At 38.5% G+C, this 26430-nt stretch overlaps 2 protein-coding genes and 1 long non-coding RNA gene across 3 annotated transcripts in view; 2 read left to right on the plus strand and 1 right to left on the minus strand.

Moving 5' to 3' along the window:
• The first annotated feature begins 3836 nt into the window (after positions 1-3836).
• Positions 3837-4111, plus strand: LOC143362427 (uncharacterized). The gene is made up of 3 exons (XR_013083631.1): positions 3837-3885; positions 3943-4034; positions 4102-4111. It is a non-coding gene; the product is annotated as an uncharacterized LOC143362427 (long non-coding RNA).
• Positions 4112-12179: 8068 nt separating this feature from the next.
• Positions 12180-26430, minus strand: part of LOC143360759 (uncharacterized) — a 167341-nt gene continuing 153090 nt past the window's right edge. Inside the window, exons 10-14 of the mRNA XM_076799874.1 lie at positions 13405-13640; positions 13088-13226; positions 12936-13018; positions 12705-12852; positions 12180-12598 (exon numbers count right to left, since the gene is read on the minus strand). Coding sequence (XP_076655989.1) covers positions 12289-12598; positions 12705-12852; positions 12936-13018; positions 13088-13226; positions 13405-13640 — 916 coding nt within the window. The 3' untranslated portion in view covers positions 12180-12288. The remainder of the gene's footprint in view (positions 12599-12704; positions 12853-12935; positions 13019-13087; positions 13227-13404; positions 13641-26430) is intronic.
• Positions 23305-24669, plus strand: LOC143361692 (uncharacterized). The gene is made up of 3 exons (XM_076801287.1): positions 23305-23334; positions 23419-23769; positions 24394-24669. The coding sequence occupies exons 1-3, from the start codon at positions 23305-23307 to the stop codon at positions 24604-24606; spliced, it is 594 nt and encodes a 197-aa protein (XP_076657402.1). The 3' UTR covers positions 24607-24669.

Consider the following 26430-nt stretch of genomic DNA (forward strand, 5'->3'; position numbering starts at 1 on the left):
GTTCTGTACCGAAACACGTATTCTTGTACAGTTTTCGGTAAAGCAGCCTGTGCTCAAAATATTCTTAATAATATTATAATATAATATTCTCAAACTGTTCTTGATAATGATGGAGATTATATAATAAATTAAGAAATAAAAAATTGAATTTACTACAAAGTTTATTTTAGATTTCAAAATGATTACTTATGGGTCCCCCTAATATTGTACGGATTTATTAACAATCAGTAGAGTACGGCTTTTATGAGTATATAACAAAATTGACTAGTTACAATTATAGATGATGGAAAGATTGAAAGTAATGAAGAGTTGGGATATATTATTTTTGAATTTTTCATTTCGTTAATATTAAAGAAAGGAAGCAATTTCAAATTAGCTCTCCATTCTTGCAATTGATGAAATTTTTATTTTCTACAAAAGTCCGCGGTCTGTTTATGACAAAGATCGGTACTGAGAAATTGAGAATTCTTATTTTGCAGAAAGATTCACAATTTAGTAATGTTTTCACACCATTTTTGAAAGCTGATTCTTCCAAAATCTCTTCTAACTAGGCTATTTCAGAATGTATAAATTAAATCAAAAGTACCTAAAAATTACCTTTCGTAAATTTATCATTTATAAGGAAACTCGATGCTAATTAAATACAACATTTAGCAAGCGAATTTTCATTAAAACTTCGAGCCCGTGCTCGTTAGTTCAATATTCTGATCTATGTCGAACCACGAATGACATAAAACTGTTAACCATCGTATAAATATCTTTAATGATGCGTGTTGAAAATGTGGTGATTGAAAATTTGCAGGAAAGATGGCAAACTGTCCTTGATAATGATGGAGATTATATAATAATTTAAGAAATAAAAACCTGAATTTACTACAAAGTTTGTTTCAGATTTCAAAATAATTGATTACTTATGGGTCCCCCTAAATTATACTTGGATAACGAATTGCGTCTGAAAAATTAGATTTGCCTTTCTAAAAATGAACCAAACCAAAACACCGAAGAAACTAACAAAGTATTCCGCGTGTAATTCAAAGAAATTGGTAAAACATCTCCACCAGTATAATTCACATCCCCCAAATTTTGTTCATTGTTTTAAAATTCAAAAAGCCGAAGTCAAATCTTTCGAAACGACCAGAGAGAAATGAAGCAATTGTGAAATTGGGTTCATTTTCACACGAGATTCAACGATTACAGCTTATAACGTCCAACAATTTCGAGAGAGAAGTCGATGATCGAGGATCGGAAGAGGATCGAGAGGGATCCAGTAAAAGACGAACACGTGTGTGTGGCGTGCGTGGAGGAAAGGGGTCGGAAGCATTTAAAAGCAGGTAATTACAAAACCCACCCCTTTCTTTCGGCCTCGGTGAATGCATCTCCGGCGTGTGTGGCGCTCGGTTCAAAGTTCGTGGCACACGTATGAATTATGAATTCGGTGCAGCCGGATCGAACAGGGCCCCGGGTGCATCATTATCCATCTGGCGCGAGATCTCGCGGCTTTCGCCGCGTTCGTTCTCTCGTGCTGCTCCCCGGAAAAAGGAGAACGGATCATGCTGGCACACCGTCTACACGGCTAATTGACAGGACGGTTCATTACCATCCGGGGGGTCCGGGTCGTTTTCATCGAGCGGATTTCGGCCGGCTGATAGAGCAATTTGCGGCGGAACAATTTGCAGATCGCGAGAAGGTACGTGTTCCTCAAGTTCACAGGCCAGAACGATCATCTTCTCGCAATTTCTTCATTTTGTTAGCAGTCTTCCGTTGACGCTGAACCGATTATCTACAAAATAAATTTTCTGAATTAATTAGTCTTTCTTCACAATTTTATTAAATTTGCGGCGGAACAATTTGCAGATCGCGAGGAGGTACGTGTTCCTGAAGGTCACAGGCCAGAACGATCATCTTCTTTCAATTTCTTCATTTTGTTAACGCTGATGATTTTGTTTCCGTTGACGCTGAACCGCTCATCTTCAAAATAAATTTTCTTAATTGATTAGCCTTTCTTCACGATTTTATTAAATTTGCGGCGGCACAATGTGCAGATCGCGAGGAGGTTCGTGTTCCTGAAGGTCACAGGCTAGATCGATCATCTTCTTGCAATTTCTTCATTTTGTTAACGCTGATGATTTTGTTTCCGTTGACGCTGAACCGCTCATCTTCAAAATAAATTTTCTTAATTAATTAGCCTTTCTTCACAATTTTATTAAATTTGCGGCGGCACAATTTGCAGATCGCGAGGAGGTACGTGTTTCTGAAGGTCACAGGCCAGAACGATCATCTTCTTGCAATTTCTTCATTTTGTTAACGCTGACGATTTTGTTTCCGTTGACACTGAACCGCTCATCTTCAAAATAAATTTTCTTAATTAATTAGCCTTTCTTCACGATTTTATTAAATTTGCGGCGGCACAATGTGCAGATCGCGAGGAGGTTCGTGTTCCTGAAGGTCACAGGCTAGATCGATCATCTTCTTGCAATTTCTTCATTTTGTTAACGCTGACGATTTTGTTTCCGTTGACACTGAACCGCTCATCTTCAAAATAAATTTTCTTAATTAATTAGCCTTTCTTCACAATTTTATTAAATTTGCGGCGGAACAATTTGCAGATCGCGAGAAGGTACGTGTTCCTGAAGGTCACAGGCCAGAACGATCATCTTCTCGCAATTTCTTCATTTTGCTAACAGTCTTCCGTTGACGCTGAACCGCTCATCTACAAAATAAATTTTCTTAATTAATTAGCCTTTCCTCACAATTTTATTAATATCGCGGAGAGCAAGGAAAATTTTTTAAAATTAAAATTTCAGCAGTTTCTGAACACTGTATGCAATTCTATGCAATAGAGATCTACTGTAGAATGGCAAAATAGAATTTATTCATTTTCCTGTGGAGTTTTTATTGCAGCACGTTTGTGATTCGATCATTTTCAATGGAAATTTATTTACCTGACGGTGGTTCTAACATAGAGATGTTTTCTGGTATAGTTTTAGGAATGACGATTCGGTTAGGAGTGTGTATTAGTTGCGCTAGCTTTTACTTTCGCGGGGAGTTGAATTCTTGGGAAATGTTCACAGAAAGTTGATGCTCATTGCCGGGTTGCATCGGCGCGAACAGAGAAGTTAATGGTCCGCGAGCACATTCAGTTTCCTAGCGGGAAATACTTAAAGCCCGCTGATTAGAAATATTTAATGGCGTTAGAAGAACAAAGATTACACTTAGACAACTAGAACTTTTGACAAGCAATGTCGAACATTCAGGAGATGGTAATATAAGTTCTGTTTAAAAGTAATTTATCCAATTTATGCAAGTAATACATCCAATAGCGTTCTCTTTCTTTTTCCAAAGCAGCAGAAAAATGTCTTCGACTGTAGGACCAGGATCAGGCTCGACAGAGAAGGGTTGCAGACTGTAAAAGGTAGTATTATTCCTGTAAAATGACTTGGGAAAATGTATATTAATTTTTATGAATATTGCAAGGGCTGTTGGGTTGGATAAATCGTGAGAAAAAGCGAGAGGATGCCGAAGAATTGAAAGGAGACGGGGAACATGACGAAGAAAAGGTTAGATTGTAGTTTATGCTACATATAATTAGTGTTCTAATTGATTGAGAATGAATTTAGACTTGCAAATAGTTTTAGATTGACGAGGAAGAGAGCGAGACAAAGGAGTCGAGGGAATTGCAGGTGGCAACGAAATCCCACGCACGTCCAGGTAAGATTGTTAAATTAATCATTAATTAATTACCGAGATTTCTTTGATATAGATTACAGATTGACAAAATTGTCGAAGTTAAAACGGATTCAATTGAAGAATGAGACAGAGAAGAGAGAAGCATTGTCGCTACAGTATAGAAAAGAGAAGTTTTGTGCTGCTTTGATGAAACTCAGGGTAAAACATGTTTCCGATGAATAATGAATTAAAATAATCAACTTGACAATATTGTAGACAAGCTTGTTGCGTCAGCAATGGAGCCTGACTTGCCACTACAAGGAAAGACTGTCTATTCGTGAAAAAATTCGTTTAAGAAATGTTGAGAGGTGTTTAAAGAATTTTTAAGGTAACCTTATCACCAGGAATTAATTATTACAGTCTCCCGTTTTACAGGATAAGATCAGAATATGGGATTCCGGAATTTCTACCGCCCGACTCCATAATTTACGACAAGGTCAGTTTTTCCTTCTTTTAATAACAAAGGTCTCTAATAAAGAGTAAAATTATTTTACGAGATTTTTACAGATTTTAAAGCACAAGCTCGAGAGGCGGAAGCAAACGAAGCTCCGAAAAGAGAGAATGATCCAAATCGTTCAAAAGATCGTCCACGAGATGCAACCGAAAAAGAGGAAATGTTTCAAATTCAGGAAAATTGCGAGCGAAATCAGCGACGAGGAAAGTTCCGTGAAATTTCCTTCGGAGGAAACTGCGAGCAGCGATCAGAATTTTGAAAACCTCGCTCCCGAGCTTGTAGACAAGGTTTCCACTCGGTAATATTCATCTGTTGATTAATAAAAATAATGAAAGCAATTTTTAGGAAGAGAAGCAAGTATCAAAAGACTTGGAAAACGTTCCGAAACCGGAGAAGGCAAAAAAGCTAAAAGACGACAAGCCGAAAGCAACAGACGAAGTTAACAAAAAGGAAGATCCTGACGATAAAAACTCGGAGGAAGCCATACTAATCAAGAAAATCCAGTTATCTTTGCCAGAGATATTCCCGAAGGACAACTGTTTCTACTGGAACCCACATATCGTCACTTTCGACGTGAGAGAAATTAATTGAATCGCATCAAAGATCAGAATAAATCGTAATGCTCTTCACCAGGATGTCAAGGCCGGCAAAAAATATTCGAAAAGACTGCAGATCGTCAACAAGAGTTCAAAATGGGCGTACCTACGGTTCAACAAGATCTACACCGAGATCTGGGAGCCGGGAGTGGTCGAGGTGATCAGTATGATCAGAGTAGACATTAGTCAGTTAATTTCTTGATGATTACTTAATATTTCTGAATTTAGTACATAATATCATAATTGTTACGATCCGGAGAGACGGAGCATGTTAGTAAATAAGGTTGACCTTGCTAGATTTCTGAGCAAGCAGAAGAAGTATACAAATGCTTAGAGCGAAATGATAGCACGCTTGTGCTTTGTGCTGATATCTTTCAATAGTTTGCGAGTTGCCAAGCAGTTAACCCTTTGCACTCGAGTGGTCACTCTGAAGCACCACTAGAAATTATTGTGGCATTATTTCAAAGAAATTACAAAAAATATTACAAAATATTTGTTACATTACAAAATTTGTATTTAGTAGATTACTAAACATTGAAATATTTTATGTGGAAATCGCATCAGTTTCGTATGAATAAAATGAAAATATTCTAAGACGGAAGAAAAATTTAGTTTTAAAATGAAAATAGCGCCGAGTGCAAAGGGTTAATTGCAAGTGTCAAGTTTTAAGGTTAAACGTCGACATGGGCCGCGGAAAAAAATTAAGTCGAACTGAAATCGCAAGGATTATTGAACGAAAAAGTCAAAATGTTACTGTTTCCGAAATTTCAAAGATTGTTAAAAGAAGTCGCAAGGTAGTAAATGATTTATTAAGAGATCCTGCAAATTATGGAAGGAAAAAAGTTGTGGGAGACCGCCAACATTATCAGAACCGGATAAAAGGGCTACTATTCGTATTGCATCGAACTCAACATTGACATCATGTGAAATTGCTCAAAAAGCAGGCATCACTGCAAATGTCCGAAGTGTTCGTCGTGTTCTTCAGACGTGCAAGTTTATTCAAAGATTGAAAATGAAGCAAAAACCTCCGTTAACAAAACGTCACAAGGAGCGGCGATTAACATTCGCAAAAGAACGTATTCACTGGAAGAAGAAATGAAGACGTATTTTATTTACGGACGAAAAGAAGTTCAATATGGACGGCCCAGATGGATTTTCATTCTACTACCACGACTTAAGAAAAGAAAGAATTGTGAAAAAATGAAGACAAATGGGTGGGGGTGGTGTGATGATCTGGGCCGGAATTCGATACAAAGGTAAAACAGATGTACAGTTTCTTGAAGGAAAAATGAATAGTCAGAAATATATAAATCTAATCTCGCAACAAATTAACGAACATGCACAACGAATTACCAAAGGTAAATTTATTTTTCAACATGACAATGCTGCCATTCACCGAGCTAAAATCGTAGAACAATTTTTTCAAAGAGTAAATGCATCAGTTATGCCATGGCCTGTACACTCCCCGCACCTGAATATTATTGAAAATTGTTGGGGAGAACTCGCACGAGCTGTATACAAGAATGGAAAACAGTACGATAATATTCAACAATTAAAAGAAGCTATTAAGGTAATTTGTCGCAAGATACAATTAAAAAGCTACATAAATCCTTACTAAATCGGATGCTCGAAGTAGTAGAAAATAAAGGCGGATACACCCATTATTAATTGTTAATAATTATGTAACTTTCTTTTTTGCGGAAATATATGTATAAATTTTGTAAGCGCGCTATCATTTCGCCCTCAGCGTTTGTATATTTCTTCTACTTGCTGAGAAAGCTAGCGAGGTCTTATTTACAAAGAGGTTTCGTCTCTGTGCGTCATAACAATTATGATATAGAAAAATTCAAAATGATCTTCGAGAAATGAAAGATAGCGCGCACGTGCTATCATTTTGTCCGGGACTGTAGGGATGCTCGAATGATCGTCCTCGCGTGAAAAAGCCGCAGCATGACAGACGTTTCTAAACCAGATTGACATCATGGACGCCGCGAGAGTCAAACCGGGAATGCGCTCGACGATCAACGTGAAATTCTCTCCAGTCTACGACGAGAAAGTGACAGCGGAGATTTCTTTTCTCACATTGAGCCCGGACGATACGGAAACTTTCCACGAATTTCGCGTCCCCGTGATCTGCAGGCCCGAGACGTCCGAGCCCGTGCTGGATCCTGCAGAAATCAGGTGATCGAGAACAATGAGAAATTAATTTAGAGCTTCGAGAGCCTCGTCGAAGCTCCGCTTAAAATTTCACGGAGACAACCGAACAGAAGCATGAACGGTAATTATACCTTCAGGTTCCCCACAGCTCCCGCCTGGAGGTTCAACGAGCCTAAATTCGGCGAGAAGAGGCTCACCATCTCGAACCAAGGTCGAAAATCCTTTTCAGTTTTTGTCGGCGAAAGAGACGATCGCAGAGATTGCTTTCTATGGCACTTCGACGAAGCTTGGCTGCTCAGTGCGAGGCCCTCTGTTCTCGGCAGCTCTTCAAGTACCTACAAAGTCAATTCGTGATAAATAGACCCGTGGATCTTTGTGCAAATAAAATGATAAACGTTGTACTTTCAGGAAATGAATTTTTAACGAACGGAAAAAGATTCGTACGATTTACAGAATTCGAAAGTTTTAGAATCTATACGAGATATTGTTGCAATTGTGTAGAATTTTGGGTTTGACCAATTTATTGAGCGCAGAAAGATCCACGGTGTGGTGATAAATAATTTCAGGATTTATCAGGAATAGATTAAACGTTCAGTTAAGAATGAATATGAAGAGGATGTTGAAGACCCTGATACGCCTCGAGAATTGCTGCAAATTGAAGTTCCTCCGAAGGTGAAGTGTCCTTTGAGGATCACCTTCCACCCGCGCCATGTTGGATTGCATCACGAAGTCCTGAAAATTTATTTAGCCCACGGCAGTCGAGTGTTTGGCAAACAGGTATCCTGCAAATGTTATTTTAAATATTTTAAAGCGATTTTTGCACGGAACCTTGTGCAGATTAATTAATAGGTACCTTTCAATTAGAAAGTTCCAATCTGGGCGGAGGTTACTGCTCCTCAGATCCAGCTAGATCCACCCTGTATCGATCTCGGTATCGCCATGATGGATGTCGATGTCTGCCAACAGAATTTTAATATTGTTAATAGTGGTGTGTTTTCAGTTATGTACTTGTATGTTGATTCAAGCAAATGGAAGAAAATTGCATGAGTGTTTTAGGGCGTTCCAGTGTCCAGGTTTCCATGAAAACTCCAAAACGATTGGGGAATCAGGTCACTGTTCATCCTAAGTCCACGATCTTGCAGCCTGAAACCTTTTCTACGATCAGTGTCAGGTTGGAGCCTAAATCATCGATCCTGCTACTATCTAAGAGGTAACTATGACATTTTTTACCAAAGAATTTTATTCTCGAATTTTTTATTTTGCAATTATGATAATGGAAAAATACTTTCCTTCCCAAAGTGGAGATTTCTTTTTGGAGTCTCTCCCTGAATGAACCTTTTGAAATTCCAAAATGAGAGAGACTTGTAGTTGCTGTTGCCTGCAATTGCATACTAGAATATAGCAGAATACCCTAGAATATACCAGAATATACTTGAATATACTAGAATATAGCTGAATACACTAGAATATACCAGAATATACTTGAATATAGCAGAATACACTAGAATATACCAGAATGTACAATAATTTCCCAGAAGAGACCAAAATATAAAAGAATATACTTGAATATAATAGAATATAGCAGAATACACTAGAATATACCAGAAAATACTTGAATATACTAGAATATTTCAGAATATACTAGAATATACCAGAATATATTTGAATAAACTAGATTATAGCAGAATACACTAGAATATACCAGAAAATACTTGAATATACTAGAATATTTCAGAATACACTAGAATATACCAGAATATATTTGAATGAACTAGATTATAGCAGAATACACTAGACTATAAAAGAATATACTTGAATATAATAGAATATAGCAGAATACACTAGAATATACCAGAATATACTTGAATAAACTAGAATATATCGGAATACACTAGAATATACCAGAATATACTAGAATATACTAGAATATTTCAGAATACCCTAGAAAATAGCAGAATATACTTGAATAAACTAGAATATATCAGAATACACTAGAATATACCAGATTATATTTGAATATACTAGAATATAGCAGAATACACTAGAATATACCAGAATATACTTGAAGAAACTAGAATATAGCAGAATACACGAGAATATACCAGAATATACTAAAATATAACAGAATACACAAGAATATATCAGAATATACTTTAACATAGCAGAATACACTAGAATATACCATAGTGTACAATAATTTACCAGAAGAGACCAAAATATACAAGAATATATTTGAATATACTGCAATTGCTATAATTATTTCCAGCTTTTACGATCCCGTGTCCAGCATGCTAGAGTTTCCTGTCCAAGTGCAAACAGGATCACGCGAGGAAGAGAGGCCACCGCCATTGATTCTAAAGGTCCTTGCCACTCTGACCACGTCTCGCGGATTAATTCTAGGTCCGAGTAACTTTTAAGAAATTCCAGTTGCAAGATTGATTTAATTACTTATTTATTTGATTGTTTTTGTAGAACCAGCGAACGTGGACCTCGGTACAGCGCACACACACGAGTCAGTCTACACGGAAATACTCCTGACGAACGATTCTCTCTTGACCCAAGAGTATGGCTTTTCTTTCCTGCCGATGTTCATGGAGGTCCAACCGAACAACGGTTATGGGATCATATTACCCGGCGAGACTATCAAGCTCCACCTGATTTACTCAGCACGTTGCACCGACATCCCTGGAAATGAGATCGGGGCGAATGGGCTGGCCGAGCTGCGAAGGTTATTAAATTTTAATTAACCATGCCGATTTACACACCTTTCCTCGATCCTTCAAAAGTCGGCTCTGTCCAGCTTTCAGATTCGAGTAGTCACCCTCGCAGAGCTTGCTTCCCACAAGAAAGATATGAGAATCGGCGAATTCAAAGATCTATACGATCTAGAGAAGCCGAGTTTACCGAACCGAGGTACTCCTCCGTCCCTCGATCGCGAACCCACTGAAATAATCCTAAAAACGGACGACGAGGATCTCGAGGATCCTAGCAATATAGCTCGTAAAGTGATGAGTGACGTCTCGGTGGATGTAGACGCTCCAGGTGAATAATTTCTGCACTGAACGATGTGAATGATTATTTTAAATTTTCAGAACGCAAGAAGATGCAATAATTTGTTAATCTAGAGCAAATGTAGACAGAAATTGCTCTGCGAGGCAGTGTGGTGGCTCTGGAGGAGTTCGGGGGCCACTAAGCCACGCCCACTCGGAACTAGCCACGCCCCTCTGAGCTAGCCACGCCCACCCCATAAATAGAAAACGAGAAAAAGCATTCGCAGTAACAAAATCGAGTTTCTATTCCTTCTCTGATTTTATTAGGGATGAGTAAACTGTCCTTGATAATGATTATATAATAAATTAAGAAATATATATAATATAATATAATATAAACTTTATTTGATTCCCCTAGGGGTTACAAATCCTTGATTCACCTCCTTCCATCGCCTCTTTTCCATTTTCACTTTAACCTAACTTAAACTTAACACTGACTTAAACGTAAACTTAACCTAAACATAATTCTATATATATATATATATATATATAGAGAGAGAGAGAGAGTGTATATTTACAAAAAAATTAAGAAATGGAAACCTGAATTTCCTACAAAGTAGTAGTATCATTTATTGTTCCCCTAGGGGTTACAATCCGTTCCACACCTCTCTTCTTTACCTAACTCTTAACCTAAAACTTAAACTATGTTTAACCTAAATTAACCTAACTTATCTTAACTTAACTTAACTTAACTTAACTTAACTTAACTTAACTTAACTTAACTTAACTTAACTTAACTTAACTAGACTCCATTCCTACAAAGTTTGTTTCAGATTTCAAAATAATTGATTACTTATGGGCCCCCCCCTGATATTTAGTTGTAATGTTTGCTCCGGAGCATTTGTTGAAAACTGAAAAATCAATCTAGCTTGTAGGTGTAGTTTCTAGAGAATTGATTATGTTCTAGACGCTGAGGGGACTGTGGACTTGAAAAGATTGAACGGGAGGGACAGAAGGTCGCTGAAGAACCTGATCACGATGCAGGTCCACATCGTGGACACACTATGCGAGATGAGCGAACAGATTCTCGAGTTCCCAGCAACGCCTTGCGGCTCTTTTTCCGCGGTAGCGTCGCGCGTCTAAATGAAAACGAACGGTCTCCGATCATTGCCGAGAAGTCGGAACTAATGAATAATAAATTGACCCAGGTCTCGGCGCATCTGCGAGCGTACAACAACGCCTCCTACCCTAGCTGCACCTGCGGGATCCTGAAGAACCAGCAGAAGAGTTTCACGGCGAGCTTCGAGTTCAGAAGCTCCTCGAGCCGCGTCAGGATAACGCCCGAACGTGGGACTTTGAAGAGCAAACAGTTCGTCAAGGTTTTCTTCGTGTTCGAGCCAAGGCTACCGAGAGTCCAGAAGATTGATGAACCCGAGACGCCGGAGAGATCGAGGAAAAGAGACAAATCGAAGGAGAGAAGCCCTAAAAGTAGATCGAAGATTTATCATTCTCGGGCCCTCGAAGATCTTCTTCATTGAACTGATTTAAATCGTTGCTCGGATTTAAAGACTGATTTCTTTATGAAACAAGGCGCAAAGAAACCGAAGAAGAAGACGGATGAGGATGAAGAGGCATCCGTTGCCGACAAATTGCCAGAAGAAGCCTCTTTGCTGGAGACACTCGATCCTAGAGTCTGCACGTTCTTCGCGACCTGTTTCATCGACTTAGAGATGAACGATGGACCGAGGAGGGATGAGTTATTGTTTCTCAAGTTGGTATGTCCTGTCACCAGGCCGGAAATAGTGATCCTTAATAAGGATCCCGACGTTTCTTTCGGACCGACCGCTATCGGGGTCTCTTCGAGGAGGATCTTGCATATTAAAAATATTTCCACGAAGTATATATATATTTTTAAGTAAATCGGTAGTTAAAATTTGAATTGTGCAATGATTTTTGTCAATTTTGCAGGAGCGTCAAGGTGGACGTGAGTATCCTGGATCCGTATGGATCCTTCTTTGCGCCTCCAGGAAGGATGATCGAGACTGGATCAATTTTAAACCTTCCGGTCACCTACAGACCTTTGCAAAATCGCGAAGAAGAAGTAAGCTACCATAAATATAATTTATATGTTCTTTATATAAAAAGTAGATTTTCAAGACATTTAGTATACTAATTGTGATTAGTAGACTGTAAATTTTCATGCTATTATCTTAAATCTCGGCGTAAGAAATACAACAAAACGTAAAGTTTGATGAATTTAATATTCTCCGTTTAATGTGACCATATTAAAAGAAGAAAAAATTGTATAAAAATTCACAGTCGTTGCTCGTAGAAAAATTCACAGTCTGACGATCACTGTATCGATTTAAAAGCTCCTATAATTGGGAATAATTATAAAATCCGTCCTCGGCGCCTTGCTCTTGAACACCGAAGTCCAACCATGTCCTTGAACGACCTTCGTGTCCGTGATCCTGTATCTTCCTGGTCCAGGATGAATCCTGAACTTGACACCGGGTCTCGGAAAATCGATGTTGCTGTTAAACGGATAATTCTTCGCGTTCCTCGGTTTCCTTGGTGACTGCGGATGATAGTGACAAGGTCCTGGATGAGATGGGTCCTTGTAGGATAATGCCAGGTCCTGCAGCACCAGTCTCAATCCCGAAATCTTCGGGAATCTATCGGAAACTTATGGTTACTCTTGCAGAAACGTTTCAGATTAGATTCTTAATGGATAGTCGAGATGTCGTGGACACTTGACGATCGTAAATCTGCCGAGACTACCTCGGACAGGTGGTCCAGCGTCCTTTAAAATAGTTCGACTTGTGCAACAGCTTCTCGAACTCGCCTGGCAACGATTTAGGCCAGTCCCCGTTATCCACCAATCTTGCGCGCTTCTGATAGCCTATCAGAGAGCTGTCGTTCCTGGGTCCTGGAATTTTGCAATTCGAAAATTATCTGAACAAATTTAAATCTAATTTATGTCTCTTAATTCCCATTCTTAATCTTGCATACCTGAAAACAGATCGTAGGGTCCCCTCTTCCCTGTGACTTTCTTGAGGAATGCTTCGAGCGAGTCCGGATGCTTCACGTTATACCTAAAATATTCTAAGTTTAAATATTTTTTAATAATTTTGTAGAGTCTCAGTAAAATAGTTTTTCAGTACAAATTGCAAGGCTGGCTCCAGGGCTTCGAAACTCTGGGAAATCTGGGCCTCAGGCCATCGTATTCGAAAGTGGGTGTGCAGGAGGACCCTAATCGCTTCTTTTCGTCTATATAGTGATAGGGATTCTTCCTGGTGTACCCTGAAACGGATGAATAGTTGGTAAGATGGACCAGAAAAATTCGAAATGAATTTATATGCATTTTTAACAGACAGGAGTACCATGTAAAATTGTAAATATTAATAAGTTTGAGTGTGGATTACAAATTCTGAATTTGGAACTAGTGGAGAATGCTTTAATGCATTTCTTTGTTTTTTACCTGGTCCAGGAGTGACGGATTTTATTTCAGGCTTGAATCGAGGAACAGTTCCAAAATCCACGTCCCTTTTAACACTTTTGCAAGGCTTTTCCAGGATGTTCTCAGGCCATTGTGGGATTTCATGGATTCCAGGACCAAGTCCAGTCTTCGTTCGCGCTCTTTCGATCATGTATTTTGCCTGTACACGACCTCCCAACGTTTTGGAAAATTCTTCTGTCTCTAGCTCTCTCTTCCAACTAATTATTGCGAGAGAATCTTACACAGTCCCTCTATTTAGAATTTTATCAGTGGACTACAGATTTTATGCATTTGTTACAAAAATGAATATGTAAAACATGGAACGGTGAAAACTCCAGAAGAATTTGAGAATGTTGAAATTACGAAAACAGTAAGCCAGAAGAATTTAAGGATTTTTAATAATCTTGTGAAAAGGATTAAGAGAAGAAATAATTTCGTAACTCCTGGTTATCGAAATTAGCGCAAGAAATTTGCAATTTTTATGAAATCCTCCAGTTTACTTGTTAGTGATTATTAAACTGCGAATTTTATGCATTCATGATCAAATTGAGTGGGTGCTATTTGGCCAAGTAAAAAGATGAAAAGAATTTAAGAAAATCCGTAAATCATTTCCAATTTTTTTAAGATGATTAAGAGAAGAAATAAATTTCTACTTTGCTCCCGTCTCTTGCGACTGATGTAGAAAAATTTTATTTTGCATAAAGATACGCAGTCTAGTGATTAGAAATTCGTAACTCCTGGTTATCGGAAATGGCGCAGGAAATTTGCAATTTTTATGAAATCCTCCAGTTTACTTGTTAGTAATTGTTTCAAATTCGAGACGTACTTTGTCGCTGTAGATTTTTTCCCCAAACTTGGAAGATCATACGTGCCCACGGAAGGTGCATCGGATTTGCCCTGATAAAATTTTGGATGCATTCCAATATTTTTGTCGCGTGGTAATTTGCTGTTGAATGGCGGCGGAGAAATTCTCTCCCGAGGGACAAGACACCGGCACTCCCATTTCTGACAGCATCGACAAAGTTTGAAGGACATTGTGTTGGATTTGCAGGGCATTGTGATCTATCTCAATCAGACTATAAGTCTGAGCACCAAAATAGAAGAATTCAACAAATTATTCAACTTTATTTGATATTTTTTCTATGATCCAAATTTAAGTTTTCCCAGCTTCTCATCTCTTTCCCAAAATAATGAAAGAAAATTCGGTTTTCTGAACCCTAGGAAAAAGGTTAATTACACTTGGGGATGCAAATTCAAATTTCTGATGACATTCGATTCGATACCTATCGATTGTATATTCGATTCATATTTGTAAGGCGCGCGAGTGATGGGAATTTATTGTCGTGTGAAATGAAGTATATATTCCTTGATTGCTGGGTTATTATAATTGTTATAACAGAGAGGAAATGAGAGTGCTCACGCCCGTGATTTTAGTGTCCCCGGTATAGTGCTTCCCCCTAGTCTAATTTTTAGCCTAGACCAGAATCTGCATCATCTTACCTGCATCATCAGCAGCGGATTCCAAATAATGCCAGAGTGGATACTACTTCTATGTTAAAAGAGGCTCTTCTATGTAGGCTCTGATCCAGCCTAAAAGATGATGCAGGTTCTAATACACGCTAAAAAGTTGATGCAGGTTCTGGTCCAGGCTAAAAACTTGATGCAGGTTCTGTTCCAGGCTAAAAAGATGATGCAGGTTCCGTTCCAGGCTAAAAAGATGATGCAGAAAAGTGGGGACACTAAAACCCCCGAGCACTCCCGAGAACTCTCATTTCCTCTCTGGTTATAATTTAATTTAGGAGTTTCTGGAGGTGTCCACGTCAAGAACGAGGACAAGGTGGCGTGTGAAAGTCAGCGGCCGAGGAGTGGTGCCATCTTATGTCCTGAAACCTCATTTCGGAGTTGCTCGGCTGAAAATTACCGACGACAAACCAGTCGAAATTAAAATATCCGTGAGTACCCACCCATCAATTACGAATTTATTAACAAATAAAATAAGCGTGGGATCTTACCACCCTTTAAAACAATTTGCAACACCTAACACTATCAACCGGGAGGAAAAATATGAACAGTTGGCACTGTCGCTAAAGAAGGAATCTGCAGGTACCTTCAGAAGATAAAGTAGATCCCAACTTCAAAAAACTAGAAATTTACAATCTGTAAAATTACTAAATTCAATTTTCACCGCAAGTCCGACCATTTCAACAACTAAACAAAGGAGAAATAAACAGCAGTGGACCTTTAGATATTTCTGCGGAAATTTGCGGAGCCCCGAAGTAAATTATAATATCATTTTGTTTAGCAGTGGTTTCCCAGGAAATTCCAATTATAATGTAATCCGTCGAATCTCGAGCCCTTTTAATTAACTTCTCTGGCATGAACCCGCGAATAAATCACAGGTGGTTAATCGCAAACACGTAATCAACGGTTATTGGACGCCCGAACAGCTAAATTGTGTCATACCATCGAACATCCCGAATTACGGGCAACTAATTACAGAGGCAATTTAATCCCGAACATAGAAATGATAACACGCGCGGGTTTAATCCCGGGTTTGTAATGTGTCATGGCCGGTTTTAATCGTACCGTGTAAACTCGCCTAGCTGCGCCGAAAGATTATTACAGGGATACAGGGATACAGGGATACAGGGATACAGAGAGACAGGGAGAGAGACATTAATTACTCGCGATTACGTCAGTCGGCCATGAATTCATTAATCTACGGAATTCTTATCTCTAATTATAAGTAATCACTTCCTAGTCACGGAGCTCGAGGAACGAAGAAATCTCAACTCGGAGCTCGTTTAATCTCAATTAATTCAATCGTTGCTTTTGCACGGTGTGCTTTCTCCATTTCTTTTTTCACAGATAAAATACAGGTCTCTGATCATCTTTCGAAAATGACACCGATCTGACTCGGTATCGCGATACAAAAGGTAATTAGACAATACGACACACTTTGATCGGGGCTCTCTGCTTTTTTCGAGAGGCAACTGCCGGTAAAGGGTTGTCTCGAAACAAAATCAACAAAAAGCTGGACTGTTTTTCCGTTGGCTCAAAGAGCCATAAACAAAGTGCGAAAGGTTGCAGTTTCTAATAGAAATAATTTTTTAATGTTGGAACGAATTTGGAGCATAATTAAAAATTTTGTTGCTCTTCATTCAATTTTCCACAGCCGAGGACGACACGATTTTTTATAATACCTGGTACATATTCTTGTTTACATTATGGATCAATGAAGTACAAAACCTGACATCATTCGGCTATTTCATTTTTTTATATTTCTTAAATTACACTTTTATTAAAAATCTTATACTTTAATATTATTCAGGTACAGACACAATCTTTTTTTCTTCAATTACATTCTCCAAAATTCAATCATATTACAGATTTTTTTAAACAACCCAAGGAAACCTGATTGTTTATTATAAGCAATTTAGAACAGTAACAACATTAGACGAATTTACAGATACTGTTATATTATTTTCTATTAAATATAATCTCCTATTCCTATAAACTATCATCATATACGGTTTGTTCCCCATTTTCCTAATCTCAGCCATGTTACGAAGTTGCTGCTGCACGAGTGTGCATTCGAACATGATGAGCATAATAATTGTCACTATTAAATAGAATCAAAGAGAAATTATATTTTTTTATTTCACCCCAGTTTGTTGCAATTCCGATAGAAGGGTAGTTACAACCATAGGGTTGAACCAATCATTTTGAAATTTTAGTACCACTTTGCTAAATCACTGAGACAATTAAATACGTCTTTTTCATGAAAAAAAAAATCAATTTTTGAACCCGCTCACCGGGCTGCTCTCCGAAGCGTTCCGTTTAAGAGTCCCGGCGTCGAGTTTCATCAGATAAATCAAGAATATTTTGCCACCACGCAAAACCTGGCCGGAGGGTGGTATGTTTGAAGAGTATAATACGTCGGCCGGTAAAAGGGTGGCATCGTCGGCGTCGGGCGTCAGCCAGTTAGAAAAATATTGGAAATCGCGAAAACGTTCGCCGAAGGCGAGAACACCGAATCGGCGAATGGCAGAATGGTAACACGTTAGAACGATGGAGGAGTACAGTTCGATATCTGCATCCCCCGTGGCCGCGTCAAGGGCCCCATGCAAACACTGTGTTCCGCTCGAGGAATCTCGCAAAAGGATCCCGCGTTCCGATACACCGGGCAAACGGAACGAACGAGGTTTCATCTTCGTCAACGACCACGAAGACGACGGATTACTTGGCGAACTATCACGCCCACGCAACCGTGAAACTTTCAGGATCGGTTCGCATCGGTGTTCCTCTCGAATTTTATTCGAATTCCCCCTTCGGGGAATATCCGCAGGACACCAGGATCTTTTCCACTGTTTTCCCGCTGATCGAGCACCTTTCGATCCTGGGAAATTCGCTGCGCTTCTGACGTCATCCTGGCTGGTATCCTATTTAGTTTTCGGGCGACCGGATTTTTGCAAGGTGCTGTCGCCTGTTTCATCCCTTAAAATCACGTCCCATGACACGAGTTCACTCATGCGAAACTTGTTTATCTCCCTGATCGATCTTGATGTGCTTTAATTTGAAAATTCATTTCATTTCATTTCTGGCGATTCGACGTCTTTTCATTTGGAACTGGATTCTTATTTTATTCCAAGCAGTTCCTTTAATCGCTTCTTTCTCTGTTTTCAGAATTTTTTATTATACCGTGTGTCCCACGAGCTCTGTCCACTTGAATATCTTGGTTATTTCAAACAATGTGTACAGACACTGCACAGACAAACAATGGCCACATTGTTGGGGGACTGAGTTGTGCTTCCTGGAGATTAGAGTGCCATCAGGTGTTTCGGTGGTTGTCGAGTAATTTAGTTAATTTCGAGCAGGGCCGTTCGTTCAATTAGTTTTCGTGTTCCGTCTCGGAACGCTATCGATCCTCGAGGACTCTCGGCAGTCTCATTGTTCTTTTCAAGAAAGTTTGATCAAAGTTTCAACCCACATGTGCTGTTGGTAACATAACAGCCAATAATTCCTCGGGACACAGCACCGATAAAAGGTCCAACAGACGGTACAACTAAACCTACACGAGTTCGCACTAAAATTTCTGGGATGTCCGAGGGACTTAGTGCATGAGTTATGGGGATACCGACCGTCTCTGGGATCTATATGAAACGTCATGATGAATCGATGGCTCCGGGGGTGGGGATTTCAAAACTGCGGCCATACTTACTTCGGAGGTTCTCGAGTATCCGAGAATTTCCTGCAATTTCCTACCGTGGAATATTCGTTTCATAACAAAACAATATTTGTTTTCGCTCTGCATGAAGCTGGTGCAACTTGTATCAGCGATTAGGTTAAACCACCGTGCACCTTGGGAAGGAAAAACACTTGTAGCAATATATCATTAGACTGCGCGTTTGTCCATAACAAAAATGGAGTAGTCAAGTATGAAACTATGTAGACAGAAGAATTGGATGATGTTATATCATTATTTCTGACTTGCCAAAATTATTAAACTAGAAATTTTGAACTTCCGTCTCTTACAATTGATTTGGACAATTTTTCTTTTGCATAAGGACCTATTATGGTGTATCCTCCCAGAAGAAAAATACAACATTATTAGCGACACTAATTGACTATAAATTGAAAGTTAGGACCTTAGCTGAAACATTTACCTGTATATTTATCGGAAGATTATTAACGAATCACGAGAACAAATCACGCTGATAAATCATCCTAAGGTCCTTGACGTAAACGATGTTTCGGAGACAGTTCCAGGTGTTAGGTTGCCATCAGTTTGCTGGAGGCGTCAGCCTAATCTGTATCGAAAGAAGCGGATGCTTCCGTGAGATAATGCCGATAGCGAGGACTAAACAAATCCCATTAATTAGACCGGAATCCTCGAATCGGATGGTTCAGGGCGGATCAAAGGGCAAATATATGAGCCGATCGACGGAACTTGGCCGTCGCCTAACCACGATCAATTAATAAGGTTCCCCGGGCCGTATCGTTTCATTACATCCTATTTACCTCGGCGAATCATCCTGGTGATCGAGTAAGGTCGGGTTTAATCGGCCTCGTGCGGCGCTCGTCGTGTTCCTGGAGAAGATCCTTTTCTATTCTTCGGTTGACTTTCACGGAATTATTACTCCGTCGATCGAACAATTTAAAATCACAGTTTCCGGACCGTCACGTGCTTTTCTCAAGCGTATTGTTCGCTTTGATATTCATTGTTCGAGCAAAACTTCTTCCTTTATCTTTTGCGATTTGTAAGGTTTCTTTTTACATTTTCAATTACACCAGATCCTTTGTGAGGTTGCTTCCATTGTTATGCACTTTGTTTCACCGCAGAATTTACAAGATCTCTTTGGACCGTCGCACAGTGTGACGAATGGCCTTTTCAGCTGGACAAAATTAACTTTCAAATAAACAAAAACTAACTGTGCTGATATAATCTAAAATAACCATGTACTAAAACCCTTGAATATTAAAACTTAAAATTCTTTAGTTGTATGTTTACAGAGCGTGTAAACTTCACCTAAAAAACGAACACCTAACCTATAAATGAATGGGCACATTTCCATACGCGCTAGAAATATGTTAAAATGTACTAAGGAGTGTTTAAATTTCCTATATATGATGGATATAACATCTCAAAACATGTATTTTCACTTGAGTAATTCCAAATTATCGATAACATTCCTCTATTTTTGTAAATTAAGTGTCGAAGACGGTACTTATTTTTCCACAGAAACGCCCATGTTACTACTCTTCGTTAATGAATTAGTATATGCCCCACGTCGCCCCACGCGATGATTTTTACATATAAATAAAGTAGAGATTCTCTACTTTATTTTAGTACCAAAATTGGCTTGCGCAACGTTGCGCAACTATACTAATTTTTACAATGAAGTTACGTCGTTTTACGTACACGCTCGTGACAATCATAGCTCGGGCCGGGCGTTTCGAACGCAGCCGATGCCGATTGCCGTCGCCACTTATTGTTAGCGGTTTGTTTAGTCTCATTCATTGTACATTGAAGGAATAAACAATGATAAGATCCCCGAGTTTTCCTCTAAACTTTCTTCGTATGAAAATTCGTTTCTTCAGTCGTAAACCCAAACATTTGTCGTAACACAAATACGTTTAGATATATTCTATTTACATTTGTTTATAAGTTATTAGTTTATAAGTTATTAGTTTTTAGCAACCGAATGTTCCTATTGAAGACTGATTTTGATCTCTGTTATTTCTTTCGTTTTATTTATATTTTCATATTATTATATTTTTATTAAAATAGTAAACAATAATATGAAACAGAGTTGTTATTTATAAAGTGAAACCTTATACTAAACCAAAGAATAATTCTTTCCCGTTAGAATATATCTGAATCTCCAAAAAGTAACAGGTACTATAATTTTTCCAAAATTACATTGTTTTTGTCCCTAATTAAAAATGACGTCTTCTTTGATAATATCTACTACTTGTTAAATCATTCTGTGTTACATAGATCCATTACTAACTTTGTTGTATTTTTTATTTAATTATAAATCATTTAAAATATATTGTTCAATTAACAAAAACCAACTAAATGTTGTAAAAAATTAATAATTATTCATATTTTATTTAACTGTAAACATATTAATCGATAAATGTAGAAAAATAGGCGATTTAGAGTTTTGTCCAGCTAAAAAGGCCATTCGTCACACTGTGCGTCGATCCAAGGTCTGCTGGAGTCAACGATCTCTATAAAAAATTGATCGGCCTGATGAAGATCGAAGACAAAAAAATACTAGAGATTTTTACCACCAGCTCTGTAGCTCACAGTCACCTTATTGTGTCAAATGAACCTTCCCCCGATGCGTGATAAAAATAAATCTGGGAAAGAAAATTGTCAGAAAATTTTGAACAAAGATTCCCCGATTGTTACTGTATCTTACGATTTTTAAATTCATGTATCATAATTCCCGAGCTGTTGTATGTTTTATCATTTCCGAACTGATCTGTTTCATTAATTCATTCATGTTCCACGATTTATGAACTGTTATATATTTTATCATTCGTGGACTGATCTATGTTTCATTAATTGTGAATTAATGCACGCTTCACAATTTCTCGTGTGAGTTTTTACAATTTTTAAATTGTTAGGTCTACGTTCCACAATTGTTCTAAAACTCGATGCAACGTCAAATAAAGTCGGCCGCAATGTTCACTTCACTCGATCGAACACCTAATGAACCAATTCCGCCTCGACCAGCCCTGTCACAAATTAGTCCATAAATATTAATATTTACCTAATTACGCACCGACGTCACCGGTCTAATTAAGACGACAAACGACAAGGTGCACCAAATTGATTCGACCACGGTTTTACAACGCGCAATAATATTTTCCGAGTTAAAACTCTTTTAGCTTCCCCAAGGAGAAGAAACGTGTCGACGCGTTTTATATTGATCTGCTCAAAATTCCGTGCATTTCGCGGGAAGTAAACATCCTCGACAATCATGCCAAGTTCCCGCATATTCCTGCACGGAACGCTAAACTCGAAACTCGGTCCCTAGAATCCACAAGGGTTCGATTAAATCATTCGCAGCCGACAGGCTGTAAATTTTCCGTTCACCGCCACCATACTGGTCGCGCTGACTATGATTCACCGTTGCCTACCTGTTTGCTCGCGCTTTTCCACCCAGCGAAAATTGATTCCTCCCATCGAAAGGGTTCGGGAGCTTTTCGATAACTTCCACTCGATACGTGAAACCTGAAACGTTCTCACATTGCAACTTACAATGCGAGCACATGAAATAATCATTTAAACAATTCATTGCTGTAGGTTTTATGCATTCGAGACGAAACCGGGCCCCTGAAATGCAAAATACAGTGAATTCTCGATATATGTCACCAACACGGGTCTTGCCAGCGTCATGTATCGTCCAGGAGACATGCCCGAGCCGTATTATGTTTTGTGGCCCCTCACAGGGTATACCCCACGGTAGTGGGGATAATTCCGCGACGTTTATCATCCAGGCCTTGGCGACATATACAGGGTGGTCATTTGAAAACTTTCCAGCCGAATATCTCGAAAATTATGAAAGATATTGAAAAAGTGTAAAACACGTGTCGAAGGATTTCGAGGGGAAAAGAGGGTGGCAGTATCAGTTTTTTATTTGGGAGGCGTTCTCAAGGTCACTTGAAGGTCAACTTTGCTTTTCAAATGGAAACCTATACTTTTTGTTATGGGATATTTAATATTCGGCTGAAAAGTTTTCAAATGAACACCCTGTACATTATTTTATTTTCTATTCTTCATCTTTTGCTTTTTCATCTCTTGAGCTTCACTCTTGGTCTCAATATTCATTCCATTGTATTCACCCCTTCCAACGAATTACTGATTGTATTACCATTTACAACGTGTTCCGGTTCCAATTGCATCAAAGTTTCTTTTCGCACCAAAATTTGTTATAGTTATAAAGAAATTACAAACTTTCTCGCAGTATAGTGTGCAGTAGAAACTAGTGCGCGGATAAAAGAAAGTGTCCTACGAAAGTTGCTGCTCTTTTTACGTACAATAAGATCCCATGATGAAAAATATAGGTTTCCTTTTGAAAAAACAAGGTTGACCTTCAAACGACCTTGAAAACGGTACCCAAATAAAAAACTGATACTGCCCCGCGCTTTCCCCCTCGAAATCCATACTTTTCGAGACATTCGGCTGGAAAGTTTGCAAATGAACACCCTGTATAGAGAAATCACCGTGGTTGAACAATTCGAGAATGTGAAACTGTTGATCAAAATGAGTTTCTATACAACTCCAGTTTCTCGCAATTTTAATTTTGCATGAAAATCCACAGTATACTTATCATACACATTCTCTAAGTAGTATGTTCGATTGAAATGCTTTTTAAAAAATTGTCCAGGGAGTTGGTTGAAATGTTTCCGTAGACGATGTAGAAATATTTTCGAAACGAGTGAAAACTGTTTTATTCCGAGGCGCGCGTGTGATTTCAGGTGCAGAACACTGGACAGTGTCCGCTGATTTTTCGATTTCGCATAAAGGAGACGCTCGAGGGCAGTATTCCGGTGTCCCAAGACGAGTCGCCCCGGGAAACTCGAAGAAAAGGGAAATCCGAGGGGAAAAGCCTTGGAAAATCGCCGAGGAACGTGAAGCTCGATGACGTGCTCCAACCGCACGAGCAATTACTGATATTCGAAGGTGGTCTCGCGAGATCAGAGCGTCCCGAATGTTTTTCGTTTTCAAATCTCGACGAGGATATGCGGTTGCTGGTGCCCGAAGGCAGAAAGGTACCGGCTCTCGGAAAATCTTCTGTTTGTGGAAACATGAGAGGTTTCTCTGATAAGTAAAATTCTTACTTTGATATTTCCCTGCGATGGAAATGCATGAAAATGTTATGTATGGCGCGTCGAGGCGCGCTGCTATCTGAAAAAGGAACATGCAAACTATCTCTGTGCTCGCTTTAAAAAATTCAAACGTTCGGTCATCGTTTGCTCGTATTTTCTTCGCTGGGTGTGAACTGCGAACATTTCTACCTTGAAAGAACATTTTTTAATTTAATTAAGTCGTCCAGTCTTTTTTGCTTCGTAACGCTGGTTTTTGCGATTTTTTGATGATAAAACGCTTGTGAAATGCAAAACGACGATAACTTGGTGTTGTACATTATGGAAATGGTAACAGGAATTTTCGGTGTAATATTTAAACTTTATTTTTGGTGCCGGAAGCATTTTATAAAAATTCTACAGTACTTTCTCCTCTGGAAAATGATGTCCAGAACTAAAAAGTTGCATTAATGTCCACAGTCTAATAATGAATCCTACAGTTCTCTGTATAATTGTCATTTTCTATTAAATACTTCATTTCAATTTTCACGAGAATGGAATTTCGAATAGAACAATTTTATTCCTTTTTCCAATTTTGTTTCTCTATTACAAAAATGAGCTTTTTAACGTTTTTTTAACGTTACACAGATGGAATTCGGCATGATTTTCCGAAGACCAAAGAAACCTGTCTCGGAAAAAGAGAAGTCAGATGATAAGTCCAGCAAGAAAAAGAAGAAAGGTAAACAAAAGAAAACAGAAGACACTGAGAAATTAAATTATTGTCACGTGGCTATAGTGGAGTTAACGTTAGGAGGTTTGGTACACGTGCAAGATTTTATAATAATATGCTCGCTGAAATAGAGATTTATTGCTCCGACATCTAGTTCCATTTCATTGGGCTGAATTTAATGAAATTCTAATTTGATTTGCTATTAATCTGCTATAGTATTAATCTGCTATTAATTTCCATACTTGCACGAGATTATTCGACGAGCCACTTTGACGAATCAATCTCCTAAAATGATTTAATAAGCTTCCCATAAGCTTCTTTACCTGTGATCTTTTAGTTGTTAAAATGTAGAACATTTCTTCACTACCGGATTAATTCTTTAAAATTTTTTATTACAATTTAACAAGCTCCCAGGGTGCACAGTTCCTTCTTTAGTTAAGAACTTTTAGTTTTTCTTTTCTGAACATAAAAAGTATCTGACTCTATACAGAATCTATAAAGTTCCCAACAAATCAAGTTTTCTGCTCGACAGTGATCTGTTGATCATCACGGCTCAATTAAAAATTCTCGCCTTTACGGATCAATGGTCTAACAGCTCTGGAAAAATTTAACAACGTTCTAACAAGCATGCATTTCGTTTTCAAGTGCAAAATTTTCATCGATGAAATTTCATTAAGTTTCTAACAAACATAGTTTCCCTTTTCGTTGTGACCGTTTGGACAGCAATTAATTATGATCGAAAATCCCTTTAATAAAATTCCAACAAGCATAGTCTTTTCGAATTGTTTTCTTCTGTCTCTCGCTGTCGAAGGTGTTCTTAAAAAATCTAAAAAAATTCCAACAAGTAGTCTCTTCTTCAAAAACGATCTTCCATCGATCTTCCTGAAATAAAAAATTCATTCCGCACTATCAGATTAATTCTTTAAACAAATCCTACCGAATCTCCGACAATTCTTCTTTCTGCTATGACCTTCCAATAGTCAATAAAAAAAAAATTGTACCTTCCACCAAACAAATTCGCAAGCTGTCGACAGCCCTTCCGCATCGCCGGAAAAGCTCGGAAAGCAATCGTGACAAGCGGAAATCATTGATCGGGGTTCCTCGTCATTTTATTCCAATATTTACATGCAGAGATGTCCACGTAAAAAAAGAGATCGATACATTCTGTCGCCGCGTGGACCGTCATGAAAAAATAAATACAGCTGTCGAGATGCGTTGTTTGCGGGCCGCGCGGACAGTTTCGCAAAGTTTTTACAGAAAACAATGAATCCAGTGACGGCGACACCCACACGCACGCACACGTATTTTCCACCATTGCACTCCTCCATCTCGCTGGAAATTATACAGAACTGAACGGAGTCGTCATTAACGCGGAACGGAAGCTCGTCGTTCGGACGGCGCGCATGTTGAGCGTTCGTTTTGCCATAATTGGAGGCGGGACAATTGGACATATTATAGAAAAGGTTCTATACCCTAGGACTTCAATTCGTTATCGCCATCGTTACAGCTAAGACGCGCCACCATTTAGCAGTTCAGAAGTTCAATTTGTACAAAGTTTATTTTAGATCTCAAAATGATTACTTATGGGTCCCCCTAATATTGTACGGATTTATTAACAATCAGTAGACTACGGATTTTGTGAGTATATAACAAAATTGACTAGTTAGAATTATAGATGATGGAAAGATTGAAAGTAATGAAGCGTTAGGATATATTATTTTTGAATTTTTCATTTCGTTAATATTAAAGAAAGAAAGCAATTTCAAATTAGCTCTCCATTCTTGCAATTGATGCAATTTTTATTTTCTACAAAAGTCCGCAGTATGTTTGCGACAAAGATCGGTACTGAGAAATTGAGAATTCTTATTTTGCAGAAAGATTCTCTTGTAACTAGGCCATTTTAGAGTGTACAAACTAAATCAAAAGTACCTAAAAATTACCTTTCGTAAATTTAT

Source organism: Halictus rubicundus, chromosome 1 (assembly GCF_050948215.1).
Source record: "Halictus rubicundus isolate RS-2024b chromosome 1, iyHalRubi1_principal, whole genome shotgun sequence".
NCBI lineage: Eukaryota > Metazoa > Arthropoda > Insecta > Hymenoptera > Halictidae > Halictus > Halictus rubicundus.